Genomic DNA, 14975 nt, shown 5'->3' with positions numbered 1-14975 from the left:
GAGCTCCAGTAATGCTGCAGTGGATGTGAGGAGGAGATTCCAGCTGTACAAATTTTTGGAAAACTCCATTGAATTGTTTAGTGAATGTTGGGTAAGAAATTTGTCAAATTTTTGTTTAAAAGAGAAGAAATTTTATTGATTTTAGATTTTGAAATCTGAAAATCAATTTTTTGAATTATAATCAAAATCGTTGTGTCTTGAATTTCTATTATTTTCTCGGCTTTAACTTCTGCCAAACTTCTGCCTCGTCAAATACCACATATTTTACATCTCGAACAAATGCTGTGCGGCGCCATCTCCTGGGAGATTGCTAGCCATGCGAACTGCCTGCTCACATAACATTGCATTTGGGCACAAAACAAGTGCAAACTTTCGAGCCCCTGATCTACCTTTCTTTATACCATTTTCAAGGAGTCCATACATGCCACGCAGATTCTGAATAATAGGTACCAGATATCCATGTGTTTTACCACTTCCAGTTTCTGCCGCCACTATAACATCTTTTCCTGATAGAATAGACGGAATAGCAGCAGCTTGTACCAGCGAAGGTCTGCTCAAACCAGCTGCGAGTCGTAAAGTGGTATGGTTGCGCTTCCTGCGTACCCTTAAACTGGTTTGGTTCCGTTGCCCGAGAGTCCTGATTGTAGTATTGTTGCGCTTTTTGGGAGTCCTAAGTGTAGTTATATGGTTGCGCCGCCTCAATACTCCATAGAGACAATTCGAATATGCTAATTAGAATGGCAGCGATCGATAAATTTCGCGCCATGGGAATAAACTGCTTATCCTGGATTGATCCTGTGGTGGATTAGCAGGCAGCGGAATCGAGATGCAAGTTGTGCATTGAAGTTTGCATGAGCAGCTATATCATACTCAACAGCAGCAGCTAGAGTGTTACGGGTTTTTATGCCACGGAGGATTCTTGTGCTAAAGACTTACCGAAGCCAGCCAGCGAAGTCAGCGTTGCCCGCCAGCAAGCAAAGCCAGCATCAGCGAGTCAAGAATTACCCTGAAGGACAAGTAAAAAAAAAAATCCAGCGTTTGACAGTGTTTGTTTTTAAGTAATTTTAAAGGTGAATCCGAAAAGTGAAAAGTTTTTGTTGGAGAGATAAGGAATATTTTGTAAATTTTTGGAGAGATAAGGCATATTTTATTTTGGAGAGATATGGTGAGTTTTTGTATTTTGGGAATTTATTGTTTGTAAAAATTATTTTTGGAGTAATAAGGGGATATTATCTTTAATTTTTCTTTGGAGAGATAAGTATGATATTGTAGCTCAAAGTAATTTTACTTTGAGGGGGGGTAATTTTTTTTACCATATTGTGCAAAAGCACCATTGTAAAAAGTCAAATTTTGAAAGTTGCCTTGTAAAAATTTGAGAAATTGACTAGAGCCAAGTGCAAAGCTCAGTCAATTTGCTCCTGTTTTGACGACTATTTGAGGGTCAAGGCCAAGCCCCGATAGATTGTGTTGTTTTTGCGTGGTGTGTTGTGTTGACTATCTTGTCATTTCTGTTCTGATTCTTGGTGCGACGCTTCAACGCTAAAATGTCTAAGTTGATTAATTTGTTTTTTGATTCCGACAAACTAGAAGGCACCAAATCTTATAAAACATGGCATCGTCTCATCGAAATCACACTCATTTACAATGAATTATGGCAGGGAATATGTGATGGAGATGTTAAGCCCAATAAACCCATAGATGCAGCTGGACTAGCAAAATGGGAAATCAAGAATGCTAAAGCCTTAGCTCTTATTAAATCGTCTGTGAATGATGAAATGTATGTCCATATAGAAAATGCTTTAGATGCATGGACTGCTTTGAAAACTTTTAAAGACCTCTTTGATACTCAGCCTGAATCAAAGAAAGTCGATCTACAATTAAAATTGTTGCAACAAAAATTAATTGAAGGCGGTGATGTTCTTGAATATATCTCAAGACTTAAGAATATCAGGCAAGAAATTATTAATGCTGGTTTTCCCGCAATTGATGATAGCTTTATGGTCACAATTGTAATTGCTGGGCTTCCTTCTTCCTATACGCATTTTTTGGAGACTCGACAAGTAACTGGGAAATTAGAGAAATTAAAGTTTGATGAACTCTGTGAAATGTTAACTCAACATGATAAAACTTTTGGGAAGAAGAAGAAAGTTGGTGAAGATGTTTTTCTCACAGAGGGCAGCACTAGTAAGTCATCAGCCGATAGTTCTCGAGGCAGAGGCAGATGGAATCAGAATCAAGCAGCACATAATCGAGGTCGAAGCCAAAGCAGAGGCAACAATTTTAACAGAGGAGGAAGAAATAATTTTCAAGGTAGAGGAAACAACCAAGGAAGAGGCAATTTTCAAGGACAAGGATATAATAATCAAGGTAGAGGACAATCTCAAAATAGAGGTCAAAGTAGAGGCAGAGGACAATCTTCAGGAAGAGGAAGAGACTTAGTCAAATTGTGTGTCGAAGATGTAACAAAGTTGGCCATTATGCCGAAGATTGTCGAACATCACTTAATAAAATTCCCAAGTTTCAGCAGCATTCAGCACAATTTGCAAATGATCAAGATGAAGATAACTCAGAATATGTTTTTACTTCCTCACCAGCATCACAAATTTCATCCCATCTTAGAAGTGACTATGAAGATGCCTGGATCTTGGATTCTGGGGCAACTCAGCACATGACTTGTCGACGTGATTTTTTCTGGAATTTTCAAGATTGCCAACTTAATTCCATTTTTCTTGCTGATGATACAAAACATACTCATGGAAAAGGAGTAGTAAATGTTTTTCTCCCTGGTATTGGAGAAAAAATGATTTCCAATGTATGGTATGTACCCAGTTTCAAGAAAAATTTGCTCTCTTTAGTCACGATTCGACAAGCAGGACATCAGGTGATTATGGAAGATGGTTTAGTGAAGATTAATTCAGTGAAACAGAAGTTGAAAACAGTCATGACAGGTTATGAAGATGGAAAACTGTTACGGATGAAAGGGACAGTTATTCCAAGACATTCTGATTTTGCAGGGGCAGTGACTACAGGTATTTCACCTATAAGACTATGGCATGTAAGATATGGACATTTGAATTTTGAGAGTCTTTCTCAATTGCAGAAACAAGGAATGGTTAAAGGACTTCCCACATTCAAAAGGGAAAATGCAAAATGTGAAGCTTGCATTTATGGCAAACAAAATCGAGAAAGTTTTCCAACAAGTTCATGGCGTGCAAACAGGTGGCTACAACTAGTTCACAGTGATGTTTGTGGTGCACTACAAACTTCATTTGGTGGTTGCAAATATTTCTTACTTTTCATTGATGATTTCAGCAGAATGACTTGGGTTTACTTCTTGAAGAACAAGTCAGAAGCATTTGATAAGTTTAAAATTTTTCGCCAACTTGTTCAAAATGAAGTCAAAGAAAAGATAGGTACTCGCAGGACAGATAATGGGGGAGAATTCACTTCAAATGAATTCAAAACTTATTGCAGTGAAAATGGCATCAGACGACATCTTACTAATGTTTACACTCCACAGCAAAATGGAGTAGTCGAAAGAATGAATCGCACTTTGTTAGGCATGGCGAGATCCATGTTAACTTTCAAAAGGTTAAGTCCAACATATTGGGCAGAAGCAATCCATACAGCTGTCTACTTAAGAAACAGATCTCCAACTGCTTCTTTAGACGGAATCACACCTTATGAATCTTGGTTTGGTTTCAAACCTCGAGTTAAACATCTTAGAGATTTTGGGTCAGTGTGTTATGCCTTAGTTCCGAAAGAAAAACGAACTAAGCTTGACTCAAGAAGTTTAAAATGCACAATGATTGGCTATTCTGATGAGAAGAAAGGGTATCGTCTTTTGACCAATGGAAAATTCATTGTGAGCAGGGATGTCATTTTTGATGAAACAGAGAGTAAGAGTGCTGAAGAAATTGAAAATCTTCTTCACAAGTTAGAAACTAAGGGAAGTAAAAGAAATGGAAAAATGCAAAGTCAACCAACTTCACCAAATTGATATGAACTTGATTTTCCTTCCTCTGAAGATGAGTCATCCAGTCCATCTACATCAACAACATCATCTGGGTCTTCTAGCAGTTCACCCGCATCTCCAAGCAGCAGCAGTTCTTCTGACAATGATTCTCCACATTCTTCACCTGAACGACGAACATCAGTTTATATTAATCCTCTTTACAATGATGGGAACTTTACAGAAGAACAAACAAGTGAGCACCAACTTCCGAAATGGGCAGTTCAACTTTTGAAAGATGTAAAGCCTGATGAACAGAATAAAACTGGCACCAGAAGGGCACATAGAAGTGAAGGCAATTTTGCCTTGATAGCAAATGATTTTACTGAACCTTCCACATACAAAGAAGCAGTAAAACATAAAGAATGGCAACAGGCTATGGTTGAAGAATATCAAGCAGTAATTGATAACAACACTTGGAAACTTGTTGATTGTCCAACAAATGTTAAACCCATAGGATGTAAATGGGTTTACAAAATTAAGTATAATCAGAAGGGTGAACTTGAAAAGTATAAAGCACGACTTGTCGCAAAGGGTTTTGCGCAACAGGAAGGCATTGATTATGAAGAAACTTTAGCTCCAACAGCTAAATGGAACACCATCCGATTAACACTTGCATTGGCCGCTCAAAAAGGATGGAAAGTTCATCAAATGGATGTGAAAAGTGCTTTTCTCAACGGGGATTTACAGGAGGAAGTGTATATGACCCAACCACCAGGTTTTGAAGTTGAAGAACAAGAACATAAAGTCTGCAAATTGATCAAGGCTTTATATGGATTAAAACAAGCTCCCCGAGCTTGGTATGCCAAGATGGATGAATACCTTAAGAAAGTTGGTTTTCAACGAAGTGAATCTGATGATACTTTGTATGTGCGACAACAGGGAAAATATCTGGTAATTCTTGTTATGTATGTAGATGATTTGATCATTACTGGCAACCATGATGATCATATTGCCCAGGTGAAAAAGGAATTACATGCAGGTTTTAAGATGACAGATTTGGGATTACTTCACTACTATCTTGAATTCTTCCAACGTCCACATCATATTTTCATTTCTCAAAATTGCAAGATTGCAAGCCCGTTCTCACCCCCATGGAGCAAAACTTGAAACTTTCAAAATTTGAAGGGGGGGAAAAGGTGGACAGTACAACTTACAGACAATTGATTGGCAGCTTGATTTATTTGACAAATACTCGTCCTGATCTATCTTATGCAGTCAGTATTCTTTCACGGTTTATGCAGGAACCACGAGACAGCCACTGGAATGCAGCCAAAAGAGTTCTTCGATATATCCAAGGAACAAAAGATTTTGGTCTTCTTTACACAAAGACTAAAAATTTTGTACTTGGTGGATATTCTGATGCCGACTTTGCTGGGAGTATTGATGATCGAGCATCAACATCAGGTTATTTAATGAACATGGGATCAGCAGCAGTATCTTGGAGTTGTAAGAAACAAGCTACAGTGGCCACTTCTTCAGCAGACGCAGAGTACATTTCAGCATGGGAAGCAGCATGTGAAATTGTTTGGTTGCACCGAATTTTGCGGGACTTGGGCATTTCTCAAGCAGAAGCTACATCGTTATTCATTGACAGCCAGTCAGCCATCAAACTTGCCAAGAACCCAGTTTTTCATTCAAAGACAAAGCATGTGGACACCAAGTATCATCATATCAGATCTCTCATTGCCAAAGATGTCCTCAAACCAGTTTATTGTCCTTCCGAAGATTAGATCTCCGACATTTTCACAAAATCGCTCGGCAGAATAAAATTTACTAAGTTCAGGGATGAACTTGGTATCTGTTGTAATGTATCTTTGGATCATAGGGGGGAATGTTAGATGATCCAAAAATACAATTTTATCATAGGTTATAAAATTAGAATAAAATAATTATTAATTTAAGATATTAAATTAATAATTATTATTCTAGAATGTTTAATTATTTAATGGAGACTTTTAGAATTAGCATATTGTTGTAACTAGATATGACTCTCCAAATGTGTCGTATCTTAGGCTCTATTTTAGGAGATTAGTTAGCTAGTTGGTTTGAATAGCATTTATTGTAAATGGACACTTGTTATTTAATAAGTGATCCATAATTAGAGGTAGTTAGGACATGGAGCTTATATATAGCTCATTGCAAGAGTGTTTGAGTTGTTCGGGTGTAAACTCTTGCAAAATCAATTATGTAATTATTTTTTATTAATAAAATTACGTGTCTGAGGACACTTCTGCCATTAAATACATTTAATGAAGATCGAATCTAGTTACATTTTCCAACATGTTTTTCCACCCTTCTTCATATGCCTTTTTCCTTTGATTGATTTTTCTTCATAACTGCGTAGGGTTGTAAGGTATGAGAGCATGACGTGTAGGATATAGCAGTGATTACCACCTTAAGGTGGGGCAGTTCATCGCCCACCAGGGGTTGGGATAGTCATGGATTCCTTAATGAGGAAAGGGTTCAATATGAGGGACTGTAGGAACCAAGGTGATGGCCATAATGATAGGGGTAGAGCTCATGTTTGCCTTTTGCCCACGTGCTAAATATGTATGTCCCAACCATATTTTGCATTTTATTGTACATTTACTGTTGAGAGTGGCCATATTATTGTTTTTCCTTTTCTTTTAGTTGCATCAACCTCTGGGGCATCATTCTAGGCTCGACCCAAGGTGTGGACAAGGGGAGGGGAAGGCTAACTCCTTATGGACCCAATGGACAAATGTGGACCCGGATGGGAGATATGGTGAATGGGGTTATAATGAGTGGAGGGAGGTAATGTATGTACTGTCGGGAAGCGGGACCATGCAACCAAAATCAGGGTTTCCCATGTAGTGCCATCACTAAAGCTAATAACTAATAAAGGAGATCCCACGGGATTAGGATACAAGGTTAACCATCAAATCTGGTTGAGAAGACAAGAGTACAAACCTATCCCAGTCTTTCCGCCGAATCCCCCCACTAATCCATGCCCAAAAGTGTCCATGATAAGTAAACAAAAGTACCCAACTACACAATGAAAAGCCATACCTTCAGGGTTGGGAGGCCCACCTTCAAACATATGATCATAACAGATGGGCGAGGGACCACATGGTTAGCTCAGGTGGCAGAGATAGTGGCACATCGAGCTATCTAGTGGCTGCAAGGGGTTATTGGCTGCCGACTAAGGACCATCTAGGGGAAAAATTTTCTCCCTTGGATACTACCCACAGGTGGTGGGTAACAGGATCAATATCATTCAAGACAATGTGATCTATTAGGTCTTTTTTTATGCAATTGCTAGTATCTGTTGCATGCTATCTTTAAATGCTTAACAAAATATATAAATTTACAAATGAATGAATGAATAATTGTATTGAATGTTGTTACAATGAATGGAGCCCGACATAAATATAGCCTCAGGTATCCTTATGAATAGTCATGACATGTAATACACGACTTTTAATTAATATTCATTTTATTAGTTTCACTATTTATTTATTTCTTTTATATATAGATATATCTTAGTCATAGGTTGTATTGAACGAAGGTGAGATCATTTAGACATTTTTTTGTTTCAAATGGTTTCTCTTCTTTGTGTGAATCCACTCAAAAATAGACTAGCTGCACTCAAACCTAGAAGCATTACAAGTTTGGTTGAGGACTCTAACTTCAAACTTTTGCAATTGAGAACATTGGCTATCAAATGATTGCCACCAATGTGTTGCAAAGGCAAGGACTAAAGTTAGTTCATTGTTCAATAATTTAGATTGTGTGTTTGGCTAAAAAATCATGTATTTATAGTCTGGATTTTAAACAATTGAACTTTAAAAGTAATTGGAATTTCTTGCTTGGTAGTCCATGTCTCTTTGGGCATGGATTAGTGGGGGGATTCGGCGGAAAGAGTGGAATACCCACCTTCAAACATACGATCATAATGGATGGGCAAGGGATCACATGGCTGGCTCAGGTGGCGGAGATAGTGGCACATCTAGCTATCTAGTGGCTGCAAGGCGCTGATGGCTATCGGATGAGGACCATCTAGGGGCAATTTTTTCTCCCCTGGATACTACCCATAGATGGTGGGTAACACGATCAATATCATCCAACACAATGTGATCTACCAGGTCTTTTTTTATGCAATTGCTAGTATCTATTGCGTGCTATCTTTAAATGCTTAATAAAATATATAAATTTACAAATGCATGTATGAATAATATTAATGAATGTTGTTACAATGAATGGAGCTCGACATAAATATAGCCTAATTTATCCTTATGAATAGTCGTGACATGTAATACATGACTATTAATTAATATTCATTCTATTAGTTTCACTACTTATTTATTTTATATATAGCTATATCTTAGTCATAGGTTGTATTGAAAGAAGATAAGATCATTTAGCCATTTTTTGTTTCAAATGGTTTCTCTTCTTTGTGTGAATCCATTAAAAAACAGACTAGTTGCACTCAAACCCAGAAGCATTACAAGTTTGGCTGATGACTCTAACTTCAAACTTTTGCAATTGAGAACATTGGCTATCAAATGATTGCCACCAATGTGTTGCAAAGGCAAGGACTAAAGTTAGTTCATTGTTCAACAATTTAGATTGTGTGTTTGGCTAAAAAATCATGTATTTATTGTTTGGATTTTAAACAACTGAACTTTAAAAATAATTGGAATTGCTTGCTCGGTAGTCCACATCTCTGGCAATCTTTGTTGGCTTTTTGCCAAAGGCCCCAATGAAAGCACTGATCTATTGAAGTATTTCCAATAGCTCTTTGTTGGATTTTTGCCAAAGGCCCTAGTGAAAGCACTAATCTATTGAAGTATTTCCAGTAGCTCTTTGTTGGATTTTTGCCAAAGGCCCTAGTGAAAGCACTGATCTATTGAAGTATTTCCAGTTGCTCGGACTCATTAGGGACCATGTGCTTCAAGCACTCATACAACCCATATTTGACCTCCCCCTTCTGATTTTCTCCTAACCAAGCTTTGTAATGATACCTTGGGTTCAAGAAATACCCAACTACATGTATAGACAGATGGAGTTGATTGTTCCCTCTCTTATCAATGATCTCCCAAATAGGCCCATCCTTACCTACTCTATCCCTGTAGGCTGTCTGTATCTGCTCCTTTGCTTGATCCATAGCCTCATAGATTTTGCCCATGGCAAAAAAACATGGGGGATCTCCAATTTTCATAATCTTGATGCCTTTTTCTAAAAGGTTTGTTTTGTTGAAAACTTTCTTTTTGGTGTCTTCTCCATCTTGTTTGCAAACCCACTGAAGTACATTCCAATCATCATTGGAAAACATTTTTTGCAAGTTCTGTGCTTGGGCAATGAGGGATTGCAACTTGAGGAAGTTAGTTGCAAATCTCTGATGGCAAGCCTAACAAGCACCTTGACCCTTCTTTCCATCAGTCCATGCTTTTGACATGATGGAACAATGTGTTTTGGCCCATGACTCTCTAAACTCCTTCAAATATTCATCTATGGACACAATCTCTTTGAGCAAAAGAGATCCCCTCAATTCATGCATACTAGGACCTTTGAAGCCCTTCCTTGCAGCAATAAAAGATTCTCACATAGCTTGGTAATAAATTGAAAGGGTGGCAATGAAGGGGATATCTACATCATATCATCATTTGGTAATATATTCAAAAGAAGCTTCTTTGCATTGCTTCTTTCAATGGGTAGCTGAGGTGGGTTGAGTTAGACTTGATTGAGATTGATTGAGGTGTGGAATAGCTCTTAATGTTCTTCTTCTTTTTAGGTTGATATTGGTGGGAGGGGTAGAGGAAGAATGTTCAATTAAAAGTTGCCTCTACCTTGCAATTTCTTTTATTACCTTTTCCCTAGCCTTATCCACTTCAAATTTTTTCAACTGTCTAAGCACTTTTGCTCTAATATGCCATATTTTTTGTTTGGTGCACCAAATGGGGTTTTACTTAGTCTCTTACACCAGCCAGGTGTTGTTTCAACTTTCAACCTATGAATATACCCCCACCCCTCTGATTGGGTGCTGGCGATATTTGCACATTATTTGGCCCACAATAACATCACAATGGGTCCATGCAGCGTCTTTGGCCCTTGGGGCCATGGATGATAGAATTTAAACAGAAAGAAATCTACAAATTGAAGAAACAAAACATGCAACAAATTACAATGCAAACCCTATCTTAAATTTAAGAACAAAGAGGGTTAGATTTAGGAACAGGGGCAGATTTTAACTTGAAAGAGAAAGTTCAGAAGAGGAAAAATATACCTGGGAATGAAAAGATGGGCTGTGGCCTCCTCCCAAAGTTGCCAACTACATTGGACAGCTCCAAACCAATTGTAAGCTTGCTGCTGCTAGACTACTGAAAAGCTCAGCGCTGTTGTAGAACTCAGGAAGCTCACTCATGCTCACATAAGCTCACAGTGAGAGGTGTGAGGCTAATAGGAGGGGGATGGTTCTCTTTATAGCAACTTGTGAGGGTTTAAGGGGGAAATTTTCCATTTTTAAATAAAAAACCAGCCTATAAACCCATTTCAAGTCCACGAATGTGGGTCCATGTGGCCTGACCTGCTCGATTGGTTCAAGGCGGGACTGGTTGGTTTGGGCTACTTTATACCAGTTTGGTACCAAACCAGTCAAACTGGGCCATCGGTCCAGGTTGCTGGCTGGTTTGATACCTGGTCCTGTCCAACTGGCTGGTTTGACCGGTTTCGGTTTGGACCAGGCCAGGTTTTAAAACTATGTTTTCTATATTTGTCAATTGCAAGGGCATGTGTTCAGCACATAGCTATCGACAATTGATTCTAGCATGCATTTATTATAGCATAGCAGTACTTTAGCTTCCTTTCACATTCGAATTTCAGTATTTGAGACCAAAAGCCAAGTTGCTGTAGCACTTGCAGAGTGTAGTGAAAGTATGAGAAAAAGTTTGTCATGTAATATGGCCAAACACGTAAATCACTGTAGGGATTTAATTTAAAATCGCTATTGCTATGAGGGGGAAGTGTGCATTAAATAGGGAGCTTGGGAGAGAGAATTGATATGGTGATGGGAAAAGATGGCCAACGCATCTTCTATTTATATTAGCCTTTGTGGGGAGATGTGGCCTATTAAATGGTAGCAGCCATATCGTAGAGTGGCTACCTTTAGAATGGCTGCATTTAGTAAGTGGTAGAGGATGCTACAGATGAGTAGGTTGTTCCATCTTTATATGAAAGATTTGGCCTTTCTGTAACTTAGCTGTTCTCTAATATGTTTTGAAGATGCAGTTTGCTGTCTCTGTTTTTATACTTATTTTTATGGAGGGTCATAACAGCCATGATTTATTGGTAGGTTAAAGCATGCAGTCTAAATATTAGAAGGCTTTAAATAACTAATCGGAATGCATTAATGATGCACTATTAACATTGAATGTGTGTAAATATTTACACTTTCTTATGTTTGTTAGGTGGAAAGGGTCTTTAGAGGTGATCATCTTGATCCTACCAATGTAGAGAAAGCTAAGGCGGCACTAAAAGTAAGTATTTTGCACTTTCATTCAGTTACGTTGTATTTAATTCTGACAACAAATGCTTAACAAATTGTTACTTTTGCAGTCTCATCATTTGGAATGGATGAATACTTCACTGTACGATGTTTTTCCCTAATGATTTATATCTGTTGTTTCATTAAAGGATCACGAGCAATCTCTTTTTGAGGCAATTGCACGACTTGGTGATGCATCCGATGAAGGTCAGAGAATGCTTTCTTGGTCATGCAAGTCATACTTCGATGTTGCCATGTTTCATATTTAGAAAAAATATGACTAAAGTTGGCCTGTGCAGAAGATGGTCGGATGCTTCATCCTCATTCTTCTCATATATACATCAGCCAAGAAAGATTGTGGGGAAATAGGCAAGCAAAAGGAAGTCAAAATCTGGGTTATAGTGAAGAAGGCATAGCTCAAGTTAGTAGAAGGGAAGGTTCAGTCAGGGAACCTATGCTTGGGGCAGACATTATTGCTTTTGATGATCAGCAAGATAATGATGATGATGGTTAGTATATAACTTTAAGATATTTGGTTTTGCGAGGTTAGTTATTCAAGATTTCATTTAAGTTTTGGATCAATTCAAAGAAAGTTCAAATCTATCGGCTGGGATGGTTTTGTTGAGCTATTCCTCAAGATTTCAGCCAATAGATTATGCTTTGTCTTCACCGTCTGATTGGTGCAAACATTCCTACGTATTTGTTTATCCTGCTCACCCAAAAAGTACAGGTTTTGCAAATTTGTATATTATAATGTCAATGGTTTCCTCAACCTTGAATTTTTGTATCTCACTTTGTTTCAAACTTTTCTCTCCTTTGGCAAATTGTTGGAATTGCTTAAATTTTTTGTCATTGAATCCCCAGAATTTGAAATACAGAGTGAGTACTGAAGTGCAACTTCTGCCACATTTTTTTTTTTTAAATGGGATAAGAAACAGCATCCTTAAATAAAGGGAGTAGCCTTTGGTAAAGAAAGAGTATCAGTCTGCTTGTTCTGTTAGAAGGATTTGATATTGGAAAAATTCTATTTTAAAAACTGACATGCTCTTTGAAATTTTCCTGTTAGAAGGTGCCATGAATGTTCATTTTCCACTCAATCTTTCCATGTAATTTTTTTTTCTCTTTTCTTTTTGTCATGCAGCGTGTTACACTAACTGGACTAGGTTTCTTTTGTCACGCATCTCATTAGTTAGTACTTTACTATGTTTTATATCTAGTTGAAATAGAAGCAACAACCCAGAGTTACTATTGCTACATCTAAGTTGCTAGGTATTTGATTCTTTTGTTAGGAATCTATTCGTAAGCACATTTATAGAAAAATAGTGGACTTTTGACTATTAATGTGTTTGAAAAACACTACTCATATTGTAGCAGAAGTAATTTCAGATGTCATCGATTTCAGTTAAATTGCCATGTTTGAAGACATCTATTATTATGAATCAATCATGTTTTACCAATGAGTATTTAAACAAGACGCTAAATAAACTTCTCTCTGCATTTCCCGTGGACTGTTGTGAAAAGTGACCTGCTAAGTTAATGCAGTTGTTGAATCTTTGGGTTGATCTTGTCCTAACGATACCATTATTGGTTGCTTGGGTTGTTAGATTTTGGGCACTAGACTCAATGTGCGCACACACACCGGATCTTGTAATAGCTTCCTATTAACTTTTTATATAGCTAATGAACTAAAACAAACTGATGTGTCTAATCAGAAACAAATTTAGCACATCGGAACTTATAAAAGTAGCAATCAGATCATGCACAGTAACATATTACATAAAAGTTTTGCCCAATCAACAGATCTTTATTAAATGCTTCTCTTAACCTACTCGAGCTCCCTTAGTGGGATAATGTCCCTTGAGGATATTACATATACAACCATTACCGTGGATCTGATCCAACAGATCAAGCCCTCAATCGATCCTCAATCTCGCTGATCTGGATCTCCTTTGCTGCTTCGTGCTTTTTTCTTGGCCGCAACACAATTGAGTATCTCATTCACAACAAACCTGCAATATCTCATGCAAATCTCTTGCTTACTTGAGAGAATCTCCCTCTCAATGTCTTGTACCGCTGCACGTTTTTGTGCTCTCTTGACAACAACATGCCCACTCGGCCCTTTGTGCCAACAATAGGCCCCCTCATCCCTCTTGGCCCTCCACATGCCCTTTTGGCTCCACAAGATGCCTCTCTTGCTAACGACAAGAATGAATCACTCACCCTTGTATTTATACTTTTCCAAATGGTGCAATACCATGGGTCATCAGAATACCATGGGTCTATGGGTGCAAAGTCCCATCACTTTACCCAGTTACCCCACACGTGAGAATACCCTCAATGCTACCCAAAACATCAACACTCTCTCTTAGCGAGGGATGTATTCTCACAACACCACTTGGAAGTGGCTTTGTGTTCGAAACCTAGAACAAATTTCCACCCTTGATCCACTACCACAATTGCTCCATATGACACAAAAACAATTCCCATTGTATGATAGGGATCTCTCGCTCCTGGGCATCCTACATGGCCATCTTGTACCATGAAACAATCTTGGAAGACTACTCTCTCCCATTTGCATGGCCATTTCATACCATGACTTCTTGAACCTGAAGGTTGTCTCCCTTTGAGCTGCTGACTCTCTCTAACCCTGTTGACTCCCTCTAAACACTGACTCTGTAATGAACAAAGTTCGTATACGCACGTCAAATAGTCCAAGATATTTGGAATACAGTAAAAGAGTCCATTTTAGGAATAAAGAATATATTGCATAAATGTATGAATGAAAATATGTTGGTTACAAATGAAGACTGTTGAAAATGCAACAAGATGGTGGAGCTTAGTGAAAAGAAGTCGCCTTCACTAAGTGGGCCCACAGGCTATTTTTGGCGCAAAGTCTATTTTTAGACTGTGTCTATTTTTAGACATGGATCATGGTCTATGAGTTGCAGGATGCTATTTATGGATGATTGGTCATGTTGGTAAAAATAGATGGACCTCTATTTTTAGACATATGGGCGGAGTCTATTTTTAGACTGCTAGTAAAAAAATAGAACAATCGAATATTATTAGCTCTTAATAATATTTGGACTATAAACATTATCTTATCCTCTTGCAGCACTTCAGTTCGAGCTACGGATGTGGCACATGCAACTGTCAGAAAGAAATACGTTTTTCCTATGGGTTAGTTGAGCTATTGCATGATGGACTTCAGTTAGAACTCAAGTGATTGAGTTTGGTGGAGTTGATTGAGGAGTTGATGGAGTTGTGTTTAGTTTGACTTAGTTGAACTAGTTGTATTTAGTCTAACTGCCAAATACACTAGTGATGAGTGATGTGAATTAATTATTAATTAATTCACTAATTATTAACTCATAAATCAACTAAAGAATACATTAGTTAACTCAGTGCATGGACAGTTCAGTGGAGACAAGTGTTAGAGGTGGGTGAAAGGGTGAG

At 38.0% G+C, this 14975-nt stretch overlaps 1 protein-coding gene across 2 annotated transcripts in view; it reads left to right on the top strand.

The window, feature by feature from the left end:
- The window catches only part of LOC149238409 (protein EMSY-LIKE 3-like), a 225548-nt gene extending 213237 nt beyond the window's left edge, over positions 1-12311 (top strand). For both annotated transcript variants that reach the window (XM_089373027.1, XM_089373028.1), the window contains exons 6-8: positions 11443-11511; positions 11669-11726; positions 11819-12311. In XM_089373027.1, coding sequence (XP_089229153.1) covers positions 11443-11511; positions 11669-11726; positions 11819-12033 — 342 coding nt within the window. In that variant the 3' untranslated portion in view covers positions 12034-12311. The remainder of the gene's footprint in view (positions 1-11442; positions 11512-11668; positions 11727-11818) is intronic.
- The last annotated feature ends 2664 nt before the right edge of the window (positions 12312-14975 follow it).

This window comes from Pinus tabuliformis, chromosome 8, assembly GCF_031772625.1.
Source record: "Pinus tabuliformis cultivar Carrire ecotype Pingquan chromosome 8, CPIR1, whole genome shotgun sequence".
NCBI lineage: Eukaryota > Viridiplantae > Streptophyta > Pinopsida > Pinales > Pinaceae > Pinus > Pinus tabuliformis.
The sequence above is the reverse complement of the archived record's forward strand: the minus strand, read 5'-3'. Positions and strand labels throughout refer to the sequence as shown.